The 13,431-nt window shown below is 41.9% G+C and overlaps 1 protein-coding gene across 2 annotated transcripts in view; it reads left to right on the top strand.

Moving 5' to 3' along the window:
• The window catches only part of LCORL (ligand dependent nuclear receptor corepressor like), a 114,345-nt gene that overhangs the window by 70,531 nt on the left and 30,383 nt on the right, over positions 1-13,431 (top strand). Inside the window, exon 7 of one of the 2 annotated variants that reach the window (XM_075346916.1) lies at positions 3,340-3,408. The exons of the other annotated variant lie outside the window; for it this stretch is intronic. Coding sequence (XP_075203031.1) covers positions 3,340-3,349 — 10 coding nt within the window. The 3' untranslated portion in view covers positions 3,350-3,408. Of the gene's footprint in view, positions 1-3,339; positions 3,409-13,431 lie in introns of those variants that run through there. 2 annotated transcript variants of the gene reach the window in all.

Raw genomic sequence — 13,431 nt, 5'->3', positions numbered from 1 at the left:
ACTGAACTTTGATTGTGCGGTGCGCCGTGATGCGACACTTGCACAGTGACAATCTCCCAACAGCAGCGGGTCAGCTGAGTTTCCATGCAGCTGAAGCTCTGCTGAGAGAGAGAGAGCAAACATGCAGGTAGGGGGAGTTGAGCATCTCACAGATACTCTGCGCTCGCCGAGTACTGAGATGCTCGTGCAATCTACCAGCGAGCATGCTCGCCCATCCACTGACACTACAGGACCTTGCATGATGTCATAGCAATGTGACAGTCCATAACCAACGAGGTAATACAAAATTCACATCTGACTGGTCACATGGCTATCACGTCACAGAAGGTCCTTTTAGGCAGTGCTGGTTACCGGGCGGCACAGCGATGATCGGACTCGGAAGCAGAAGCAACGGGAGAGAGTCTGCAGGATGTCGCGAGACCTGTAAGTATGACAATGTTGACTATATTTGTTTTACAGCATCCCCCCCCCCCGCCCCGTCCCATAACTATAAAGCCCAAGATCGGTGATCGGACACAAGATCGTGTTATCCCGAACTTTAAAAATTAATTGGGAGAGTCTCCCCGAACCCGACCATCAGGGGGGAGATCGCTCATCACAGGTAATGAGTAGACCTCCCTCCATTACTAATACTGTAAGTGAAAAGAAATCAAAACTCCAAAAAAAATCCTTTTATTTGAAATAAAATCCAAAAAATCTCCAACAAACACCACACAGGTCTGACGTAATCCATGCAATGGCCCACAACTATCCCGGCTCTTCTACATACTGAAGTAGCAGCGCGCGTGCACATTAGAGAACATGACCGCCTGCTACGTCTTCAGGCAGACACTGAGCCATAGCTGTGAGCATAACAATGCAGTGTTGAGGTGGATTTTTGCCCGGCGATGCAGGTTTGGTACAGGAATTTTGGTGTATAATTTCTAGCACCAGATTTGCTTCTCCTGCTTTTTCTTGCTAGGAGATGCAGATTTGGTGCTGGAATTTTATACATAAAATTTCAGCATGAAATCTGCATCTCCTGGGTAAAACCACATTGCGATTTAGATTAAATTTGTTTTACCAGAAGATGCAGATTTCGTTTATAAATTCTGCATCTCTTGGCAAACAAAAAAATGCGTTTTTCTGTCAGATGCAGGTCTGAACTCAATGAGTTCACCTGAGGAGAGTTTACCTGCGGTCATAGGTGGGGTATCGTGGGAACCCCCAGCTATGACCACAGCTAACCTCTTGGTTACATCATAATTGCGGCTCAGTGTCTTCCTGAAGCCAAAGAGGGTGGTCATGTTCTCTAATGTGCCTGTGCCCTGCAACTTCAGTGAGTAGTAGAGCCGGGATTGTTGTTGGAGCTAGTGTGAATTACGTAGGACCTGGGTGTATGTAAGGCTAATACATTTGTGTGTGTGTGGTTTTTTTGGTGGATTTTCAAATAACGTTTTTCCCTGTTTTACTACTCACGCAAGTGAAAAATAATGGGGTGACTCATAGACCTCTACCCATGACTAATCTAGGGCTTAGTGTCAGTTGTGAGCTGTCATTAACCACTTATGTTACCCCAATTACCACCGCACCAGGGTTGCCTGGATGAGCCAGGTAAAGTACCAGAATTGTCACATCTAATTTATGTGGGTGGCTGTGGGCCGATATTTTTAGCTGGAGGGGGTTGTTTTGGCCATTAACCATGGGCCTCTACAGCCTGAAAATACCAGCTTCCAGCTCTTGGCTTTTTCATGGCTGGGTATCAAAATTGGGGGTATTTATTTTCAATAATTAAAAAAAAAAATCACATAGGGTCTATCAAAATATAAAGTGAATTTTTCCAATTGGTAAATGTCGTAACGAGAAGAAAAATGAAACTGCCAGAATTACGTTGTTGGCTGCTGCAACATTGCAATAAGACAAAATCATCATAACTACACCAAAATGGTATCAATAAAAATGTCAGTTCAGGGCACAAAAAAAATAAACTCTCATACAGCTCTAGATCCCCCCCCCCCCCCCCCCAAAAAAAAAAACTACGGGTCACAGATAATAGCAGTGCAGTGAAGGCAAGAAATGTTTTTTTTTTTCTTGCAAACTTTCATTTTGTTTTTACCAGAGTTAAATAAAGAGAAATAACTGTTTGGTATCCATGTACTTTTACGTCCCTAGGAAATAATATTGCCAGGTCAGTTTTACCATATAGTGAACATGGTAAAAAAAAAAAAATCAAAGTGTAATTGCATTATTTTTTATTTTTTTTTTTTTTACAATTTCCACACACTCGGAATATTTTTTTTTTTTTTTTTTATCCCCCACTGTACAGTGCATCACGAGATAAAGTTAATATCTCCCAGGTAAAATTCGTGCCGCAAAGAACAAACCGTCATACCTGCTATGGGGACGGAAAACGTCATGGAGGTTGATCTAATGACTGGTTCCCTTTCACAGTACTAGTGAAGATCAGAAACTTTAATACTACTATAAAAATGCCATTTTACATGTCAGCATTTTTTTTTTTTTTTTTTTTAACTCCCAGAATGGTGTCACACATGTAGGTTCTCTTCCCCAAGTAATCTACTTACCAGCTGCCGTTTTCTATTCGCTGTGTCACTACAGTCCTGTTTTGCTGGTTGTGACCTTCCGGATCGCTCCAGTGTTTGCTGGGCAGACTGGAAGTCACTTCTCAAAGTTAAGTCTGAGTGCCAGATTCTCTATTCTATTCTACACTGAGATCTTGATGGTTAGCTTCGGCATCCTGTCAGAAGCTACTGTCAAAAGTTGGCAAAATTTGATTATAGTGGAATCTGGAACAGCAGATATGGAGGATGGTAAGTATATTATTAGGGGATGGGAACATGCATTAGTGATACCACTCCAGAGAATAAAAGCAACACGCCATGTTTTTGTTTTGTTCTTTGTTACTTTTATCATGCCCTGATCTTTCATTCTCAAAAACTGCTCAAATCTTTTTACTATTCAATGAGGGATGAAATTACAACTGCTACTTATGAGGCTTATGAAAGTGGGAAAAGGAAGTTGCTGGTCAAGAAACCGGTAAAACAAACTGAAGCCTGTGAAGGTAAAACAAGGAAGGTATAGGTAATTGCAGAAATGGTTTGTCATCATCTACACACAGCATCTATTCCAGAAAGTTATTTTTTTTCCCACAATATTTTATATCTAAACAGGATATCGTGGCCATACGATATTTTTTTTTTTTATGGACATATTGAATAAGTCATGCATGCCTACCGCCTATAATTCTGATATGAAGTTTTTCACTGTAGAATGATCAGTCATTCTAGTATAATTTTCTTCAGCTTTAACAAAATCGTTTGCCTTAGATTTGTTTTACAGACAGAATTAAAGTGTCCTACTGTTACAGAATGCCCAGGAATTTTTAGCCAGTTGGTAACCCTGATTTGGCGGTATCTGGAGCTTTGACCATATTTCGAACGTTGCAACAGCTTGTGTGCCTTTGATAAAAATCTGTTGTGTTTTTGTTTTGAGGGGGTTTTTGTTTTTTTTGGGGGTTTTTTTACGTTAAACTCCATTCATGAAGCTTACATTTTTTTCACTATTTGTATATACTGGAAAGACATTAAAGGATTATTTTGTATAATTTTTTTTTTGCAAATGTTTTAATTCTTAAAGGTTTGCAAGGTCTCTTTGGCAAACATTAGAAGCCCACAATGCTCCTGGCTCACTCTGTGATCTCACAACGCTGATAACTGTCCTGAACTCATTGCATGTGTCCATCCCATGAGTGGGACTGACTTCCATCCATTGAGTTAAATGATCTTTTAATATTATACTAGCTTTTTTTTTTTTATGGTTCTTTTAGAGGCAGAAACTGCTGCAATATAAATGGTTTGATGCCTTGTAAATTAAGTATAAATTATTAAATAGATAAAATCCACTTATACAGTGTGTCCACCCATATCCTGTCCACTGCCATTAACATGAGAACGGCGGCAGCTATAGGCATGGAAGTGGTGTCTAGGTATAGTAAAGTAGCCATGCGCTATGCAATGAAACCACCTATAGTGCCACTTGGCAGAAAACAACAGAGTTAGCATTTTTATCTCAAACAGAACGAGCTAAAGTGAATTACAAGTTGTAGGGTATCATCAATTCAATACAAATCGACACCTTGCATACAGAAATGCTATGATTAGAACATATAAAACTCACAAGGCTGCAGACGTGAAGCGATACCTCATGGAGACCTTCCTACAAGCCATTGGGTATGGTGGCTGCGTGGAGTAGCCTCCACGCTCACCTGACCTGACCCCATTGGACTTCTTTCTGTGAGGTCACATCAAACAGCAGGTGTATGCGACCCCTCCACCAATATTGCAGGACCTACGACGACGTATCAGATGCTTGTGCAAACGTGTCACCTACCATATTGCACAACGTGTAGCAAGATACAGTATGCTGTCCAGAGTCTTATCGCCCAAAAAATCCTTTACTTGAAATAAAACACAGACCCCTTTTACCCCTAAAACACCCCTCCAGGTCCGATGTAATCCACACGAGGTCCCATGACACATCCAGCTCTAATACATTTGACAATCACATCGTGTGGCCATACAACATGACTGCTCGCTGTGAGGGTCAAGCCACACGTGAGGCGCGCGGGATCAGCGGTGACTCCAGCTGTCACTGCACATCACCTGACTTAAATCACCACTGATCTCACGCTCACTTTAGTCTCATCCGGATTTGCGGTAACAGGTGGAGGACTCCACTTATCACCGCACATCACCTGACAGGAGTCCTCCACCTGTTACCGCAAATCAGGCCACGGCTGAAGTGAGCTGCACAAGATCAGCGGTGACTTCATTCAGGTGATGTGTGGTGTCAGCTGGAGTCCTCCACTTGTGACTGCATATCAGGCCGTGGCTGAAGTGAGCCGCGAGATCAGCGGTGACTGGGAGGACTCCAGCTGTCACTGCACATCACCTGAGTGACGTGAGCGCTAATCCCGCGGCTCACTTCAGTAGAGGCTTGACAGGTGGAGGACTCCTGTGGTTTTTTTTTTTTAGGCTAAAAACGCTGCTCTCTGTGGTCACCACAAGATAAAAATGCTGCATCTTTGTGATCAAAAAAAGATGCAGCGTGCTCACGTACAAAGCCTAAAGCTCTTGTATGTATGGAGCAGGCATAGGATCTGAACCAACTCTATACAGTGGGTGAAGGCTGGGTTCTAAAACCTGCATCCAAGTGTATCGACTACAATCAGCTGGCTTCTTAAGAGATTAATTTAATTTTATACTAGATCACAATATTGTATGAGCAATCGCAGGTTTCTACCATTTTTTTGGACTACAAGACAACTAGGTTTTAGAGAGAGAAAATTGGAAAGCAAAAAAAGTGGTTGTAACACAGATGGGGTATCTGCTGCTGACATTTATTGGGGTAATATCCCCAATTTGGGCCCATTCCTGGTATATATGTATGAAATCTGATCATAGGTCTCTTCTACACGTTCTCAATGTTGATGCATACTGGTCAACTCACTTGGGTATGTCTACAGCTTTTCCTTCACCTCTACCCCCAAGTGTTTGATTTGGTTGAGGTCTGAAGACTGGGGACAAATCCAGTACCTCTACTTCATGATCATTGAACCATTTCTTCCCCAGTTTTGACATATGGTTCTGGTCGTTGTACTGCTGGAACACTGTTGTCCTCTTTATACCCATAGTATTCAAGTGTGTGCTGTACGTCTTCTAGGATACTCTTATAGCTCAGCATTGAGACTACCATCAAACCTCAAGTATCCAGCGTCTTGCACCGAACTTGACAATTCCCTCAGTTCCTGTATCAGTTAGCCCCTTGTTTGTGTTAGACTTATTTGCACCTAACAGAACCTAGTCTACTGACTTTTGTCTCATTGCTCCAAATCGCCAATTTCCAATCTGCTAGTGTCTACTTTTCATACTTTTTTGCAAACTCGAGTCATCGCTTATGATTATATTGAATTTGAGGCATTTTCACCTTCTTTCAGTCCACCGTTCCAGACTTATGTAACAGGTATCTCATGGATGTCTGATCTATTTATTACAAATGAGAAACTGTAAGATAAAACAGCAGAAATAGGGTTTTATCCAATGGACTAGTATTGGAGATTGCATAACATGTGCTCACCTTGCTGAGTTGTGTAAAACATAACAAAATCTGAGCCTGTGACCAGCTGCCACACGAACCAGAAGCCTAAGGGCGGCTTTGCACGTTGCGACATTGCACGTGCGATGTCGATGGGGTCAAATCGAAAGTGACGCACATCCAGCGTCGCAGTCGATATCGCAACGTGTAAATCCTTTTTGATACGATGAACGAGCGCAAAAGCGTCGTTATCGTATCATCGCTGCAGCCTCCGACATTTCCATAATGCCGGTGCAGTGACAGGTGCGATGTTGTTCCTCACTCCTGCGGCAGCACACATCGCTGTGTGTGAAGCCGCAGGAGCGAGGAATATCACCTTACCTGCCTCCAGGCTGCAATGAGAAGGACTGAGGTGGGCGGGATGTTTACATCCTGCTCATCTCCGCCCCTCCACTTCAATTGGCCGCCTGCCGTGACGTCGCTGTGACTCCGCACGACCTGCCCCCTTAGGAAGGAGGCGGGTCGCTGGCCAGAGGGACGTCGCACGGCAGGTATGTGCGTGTGAAACTGCCGTAGCGATAATAATCACTACAGCAGCTTTCACTAGATATTGCACGTGCGACGGGGGCGGGACTATCGCTGCAGCATCGGTAACACATTGTTACCGATGTCGCAGCGTGCAAAGCCCGCCTAAGACTTGAAGCGATGCAGGACAACCAGAAACCGTCAAGATGAGGACTGAGTTGCTTGGAAGCAACAGATGAATGCATTTTGTGCAAATGAAGGGTGTTTAATTTCCCCAAGAAGTTTCAAAGTGGTCTCACTTCTTAAGCAGAACTACCAAGTTACAAAGTGATGTCAGATTTACAATTTCTGCAGGTTATTTTTTTTTTTTTTATTTAAAAAAAAAAAAAAAAAAGGCAGGTGCCAACTGGTCAGTTCAGGAAACATATAGCGGAAACCTAGCTAAGACCTAAAAACCAAAACCGAATGTGTATGTTTAAAAAAAAAAAAAACTAGATTATTAAGAGAAATATTGTGAGCAACCTGGAAGAGCCCCAAGTAACGAATGTGATTTTTTTTTTTTTAAAAAAAAAAAGTGAAAAATTATATTAGTGGGATTCAGACCCAATGCTAAATAGTTACAAATCCAATTTCTGTTGAGCTAGCCAAGGTGATTTTATATAAAGTGAAAGTCTCGCATTCAGATATGTAGTCTATAATAAGATATGGAGTCTGAAGGTCAAACTTCAAAACATTCTTGCACTTTTTCTTGCTTTTCAGTGTATGTCCCTCAAATTTCCCCATCATGAGCCCATCCTGATGTACACTGCTCAAAAAAATTAAAGGGAACACTTAACCAATCCGAATATAAGTCCAAGTTGATCAAACTTCTGTGAAATTAAAATGTCCACTTAGCCAGAAACACTGACTATCAATTTCACGTGCTGTTGCCTGTTGTGTAAATGGAATAGACATCAGATGGAAATTATTGGCAATTATCAAGACACACTCAATAAATGAGTGTTTCTGCAGGTTGGGACCACAGACCACATCTCAGTACCAATGCTTTCTGGCTGATGTTTTGATCACTTTTGAATGTTGGTTGTACTCTCACACTTGTGGTAGTATGAGATGGACTCTACAACGCACCCAAGTGGCACAGGTAGTGCAGCTCATCCAGGATGGCACGTCAAGGCGAGCTGTGGCAAGAAGGTTTGCTGTGTCTGTCAGTGTAGTGTCCAGAGGATGGAGGAGGCCAGGAGACGTGGAGGGGGCTGTAGGAGGGCAACAACCCAGCAGGACTGCTACCTCTGCCTTTGTGCAAGGAGGAATAGGAGGAGCACTGCCAGAGCCCTGCAAAATTACCTCCAGCAGGCCACAAGTATGCATGTGTCTGCACAAGCGGTTAGAAACAGACTCCATGAGGATGGCATGAGGGCCTGACGTCCACAGATGGGGATTGTGCTCACTGCCCAACACTGTGCAGGACGCTTGGCATTTGCCACAGAACACCAGGATTGACAAATTCGCCACTGGCGCCTTGTGCTCTTCACAGATGAAAGCAGGTTCACACAGAGCAGATGTTACAGGAGTCTGGAGACGCCGTGGAGAGCGATTTGCTTCCTGCAACATCCTTCAGCATGACCAGTTTAACAGTGGGTTAGTAATGGTGTGAGTTGGCATTTCTGTAGAGGGCCTCACAGCCCTCCATGTGCTCGCCAGAGGTAGTTTGACTGCCATTAGATACCGAGATAAGTTCCTCCGACCCCTTGTGAGACCATATGCTGGTGCAGTTGGCCCTGGGTTCCTCCTAATGCTGGACAATGCCAGATCTCATGTGGCTGTAGTGTGTCAGCAGTTCCTGCAAGATGAAGGCATTGAAGCTATGGACTGGTCTGCCCGTTCTCCAGATCTGAATCCGATTTGAGCACATCTGGGACATCATGTCTCGCTCCATCCACCAATGTCAAGTTGCACCACAGACTGTCCAGGAGTTGACGGATGTTTTAGTCCAGGTCTGGGAGGAGAGCCCTCGGGAGACCATCCGCAACCTCCTCAGGAGCATGCCCAGGCGTTGTAGGGAGGTCATACAGGCACGTGGAGGCCACACACAATAATGAGCCTCATTTTGACTTGTTTCCACTTTAATTTAGTCTTGTTTTGATTTTCATTTTGACTTGTTTCCATTTTCATTGTGTGTCTTCAAATACATGCCTCCATTGGTTAAAACATTTGATTTCCATTGATGATTTTTGTGTGATTTTGTTGTCAGCACTTTCAACTTTGTACAGAACAAAGTATTCAATGAAAATGTTTCATTCATTCAGTTCTAGGATGTGTTATTTGAGTGTTCCCTACTCCATTCTACTCTCCTTTCCTTCGCTCCCCAGATGTGTGGCGTCCTCTTGTGTTCTGATGCCAGAACTGTGTAAAATTGCTTACAAGTGAGATGAACAAGACAAATCTTTATTGTAGCAAAAAATGTACACAATAATATATATAAATTTATTGAACATTAATTCTACCACTTGAATATTCTTGTTCCTTTTTCCTTTTCTCTTCAAAGCTTGTTTTCTTGCTCTCTTTTCTGTTATCGAAGGCCTGCATGTCTTTTCTGTGACGCATCCAGCAGTCGTCCCTCATCATGTTCACGTTCCATCTACCTTATCGTCATTCCATCTCCTTGATATCCTGATGAAATCTTTCTCCTTGCGCTTCGCTAACCACACTAAATGTTTCAAGAAAGTCATCCAAATAGGAATGTAAAAAATGTAACTTCAAATTCATGAGATAACCCAAGACTTTGAAACGTTTCAGCGTGTTCTCCACGATGGACTTAACTTTTGGATCTTTGTTGTTACCTTGAAATTTCTTCATGACTTCTCTAAAGGAATCCCAAGCCATTTTCTCAAGTCATTTTTGTTTCAAACAAGTCGTCTTTCATGAGTTTACGAATATCAGGACCCACAGAAATGCCTTCCCTCAGTTTTACTTCGGACAGTCCCAGAAATTTGGTATACGGGTACTTAAGTCTTTCGGTAGAGCTTTCACTCTGCTTCATCAGTCCAATGTAGAGTGGTGTCAGGAGAACTTTAGTGGGATGAACTTTCCGCAACTATGTTCTTGAATCCAGGTGGTAAAGATGTTCTCGTTGGCCAACTTCTTTTCATCTAGTGATGAGTTCTATTGTGGCTTTTCCATTCACACAAAAATCATGGGTACTTAGTGTATTCTCCCATTCTTGCTGCCCAAGGAGCAAGGAGAGACCCTTTTCATCACCACATATTGACCGTTCTTGATCCTTGTAGTTGTTTCTTTAGACTAAAGTCTAAATTCTCATAGCTTTCCTTTTAAGTGCACTGAACACCCTACAGGCAGTGAAGCAGACTTGTTGCCATTGTGCACTAGCACAGGTTTCGGACTTTTTTGGGGGGATGAATAAATAGTCTCCTCTCTCTCACGTTGTACTTGATTTTAAAATTTTCCGTCAGCCCAGGAACATCATTGCAACACAATAGAGTACATTCTTGAGAAAAGTATGGAAGTAATTCCTTTTGAAATCCTATTGAATTCTATTCTTTGGGAAGCCTACGGAGTCAGTACTTGTGAAAAACTGTACGTGATTGAGTTGGTTTTTTTTTTTTTTTACGGAGTTAAGCAATCAAAAGTATATAAAATCACCTTTTCAAACAATTTTACCTTTTGCAGATGTTATTTAAAAAAAAAAAAAAAAAATCTAAACGTTAAACACGTGACCCATTTTTAGTATGGCCACATGCATAATTGTCCCACCTAATATAGCATATTCATTCATCCAATGGAACAAATGCCCCCATTTTTCTTTAACCCCTTAACAACGGATGATGTACTTGTACATCCTAAATCATCAAGGGGTAATCACCTCTGGCTGCTGTTGTGATTCTTGCACATGTTAGCTGATTTCAACAGCTGACGTGTGCCACGCAGGTGGATCCGCAATCCACCCATGCCTGTTAACAATTGTAATCGCGCTGTTAAAATGTGACACTATTTAAATGCCCACAAATGGTAATGTGCACTTACGCGCCGCCATCGGAAGCCCTGTGACGTGATTACAGGGAGCTGATGGTAGCACAGGGTCATGTAATGACTCCTGTAGCTATCATGACTCACTTCCTGGAACATCCGGCAGAGTAGCCGCTGTTACAGGAGATGAGAATTTCTGGTGATCTGAGCTGTGTAGCTGTGATCAACAGAAATGAAGGAGTGATCAGACTCCTGATTCATATAGTCACCTAGGGGGACTAGTAAAATAAAAAAAATATAACCCCCACCCCCCCGAAGTTCAAATCCCCTTCTATTCGCCCAATTGAAAATTTAAAGGGTTAAAAAAATAAGAAAGTTACACACATTTGGTATTGCTGCGTTCAGAAATGCCCGATCTATCACAATATAAAATCAATCAATCAGATTGGTAAAAGGCATAACTGCAAAAAAATTAAAATGCAAAATTGTTTTTTGGACACCACAAATTTTGTGTAAAATGCAATAACATTGCAAAAATGGTGCCATTAAAAATGTCATCTTGCGACACAAGCAGTCACTGAGCCCCCGTATCGCGAAAAATGAGAACGCTTCGGGTAGGGGAAAATGGTGGCAAAAGTTTGCCACATTTTTGGGACAAATATCTGATTTTTAACCCCTTAGATAAAAGTAAACCTATCCATGTTTGGTGTCTATGAACTTGTACCGAACTGAAGCATCACACCCACACATCAGTTTTACCATATAGTCATCTCTGTGAATACAAAATCCCCAAAACTATCATGCAATCGCACTTTTTTGCAATTTTTCTGCACTTGGAATTGTTTTTCCAGTTTCCAGTAGACTATTTGGGAAAACTTATGGTTTTATTTAAAATACAACTCAGCTCGCAAAAAACAAGCCCTAATATGGCTAGATTAACAGAGAAAAAAAAATTACGGCACAAATGGTACAAATAAAATATCCTAAAATATTCTTTAACTACATAAACAGTAAAAAACTGAAAAGCGATAGTGTTGGCCCCCTTAAAAATAGTCTTGGTGAAATGGTGGAAGGGGATGAGGGTAAAGCAAACCTGCTGAATGACTTTTTTTTTCTACGGTTTTTATACAAGAAAATGCCATGGCAGATGACATGACCAGTGATGCCATAAATTCACCCTTGAATATTACCTGCTTAACCCAGCAGGAAGTACGCCGCCGCCTCGAAAACACTAAGGTTGACAAATCTCCGGGCCCGGATGGCATACACCCCAGAGTACTACAGGAATTGAGTTCTGTGATAGATAGACCATTATTTTTAATCTTCTCAGATTCCTTAATAACAGGGTCGGTACCGCAGGACTGGCGCATAGCAAATGTGGTGCCAATATTCAAAAAGGGGACAAAAACTGAGCCGGGAAATTATAGGCCGGTAAGTTTAACCTCTACGGTTGGTAAAATCCTTGAGAATTCTTGAGAGATGCTATACTGGAGTATCTCAAGAAAAATAACCTTATGACAGAGTATCAACATGGGTTTATGAGGGATCGATCCTGTCAAACTAATTTGATCAGCTTCTATGAAGAGGTAAGTTCAAGCCTGGACCAGGGAAATGCAGTGGATGTTGTGTATATGGACTTTTCAAAAGCTTTTGATACGGTGCCACACAAAAGGTTGGTACATAAAATGAGAATAATGGGGATAGGGGAAAATATGTGTAACTGGGTTAAAAACTGGCTCAGTGATAGGAAACAAAGGGTGGTTATTAATGGTACGTACTCGGACTGGGTCTCAGTTCATAGTGGGGTACCACAGGGGTCAGTATTGGGCCCGCTTCTTTTCAACATATTTATAAATGACCTTGTTGGGGGCATGCGGAGTAGAATTTCAATATTTGCAGATGATACTAAACTCTGCAGGGTAATCAATACAGAGGAGGATAATTTTATATTACAGGGAGATTTATGTAAATTGGAGGATTGGGCTGAGAAGTGGCAATTGAAGTTTAATGTAGATAAATGTAAGGTCATGCACTTGGGTAGAGGAAATAACATTTATGATTATGTACTTAATTGTAGAACACTGGGTAAAACAGACACAGAAAAAGACTTGGGTGTATGGGTGGATGGTAAACTTCACTTTAGTGGACAGTGTCAGGCAGCTGCGGCCAGGGCTAATAAAATAATGGGATGTATTAAAAGAGGTATAAGTGTTCATGAAAAAAATATAGTTCTACCTCTGTACAAGTCACTAGTGCGACCGCACTTAGAATACTGTGTACAATTCTGGTCACCGATATATAAGAAGGACATAGCTGAACTGGAGAGGGTGCAAAGAAGAGCGACCAAGATTATTAGAGGAATGGGGGGGCTGCAATACGAAGACAGGTTATTAAACTTGGGGTTATTTAGTCTGGAAAAACGAAGGCTTAGGGGAGATCTAATCACAATGTATAAATATATGAGGGGACAGTACCTTTCCAAAGATCTATTTACACCTAGGCCTGCGACTGGAACACGGGGGCATCCGCTACGTCTTGAGGAAAGAAGGTTTAATCATAATCACAGACGAGGATTCTTTACTGTACGAGCAGTGAGACTATGGAACTCTCTGCCGAATGATGTTGTAATGAGTGATTCACTACTAACATTTAAGCAGAGCCTGGATGCCTTTCTTGAAAAATTTAATATAACCAGTTATGTATATTAGATTTTATGACAGGGTATTGATCCAGGGAACTAGTCTGATTGCCGGATGTGGAGTCAGGAAGGAAATTTTTTCCCCATTGGAACTTGTTTGCCACATTGGGGTTTTTTGCCTTCCTCTGGAT

The sequence above is a fragment of the Anomaloglossus baeobatrachus genome, chromosome 1 (assembly GCF_048569485.1).
Source record: "Anomaloglossus baeobatrachus isolate aAnoBae1 chromosome 1, aAnoBae1.hap1, whole genome shotgun sequence".
NCBI lineage: Eukaryota > Metazoa > Chordata > Amphibia > Anura > Aromobatidae > Anomaloglossus > Anomaloglossus baeobatrachus.
Note: the sequence above shows the minus strand (reverse complement) of the source record. Positions and strands in the feature narration are given on the sequence as shown.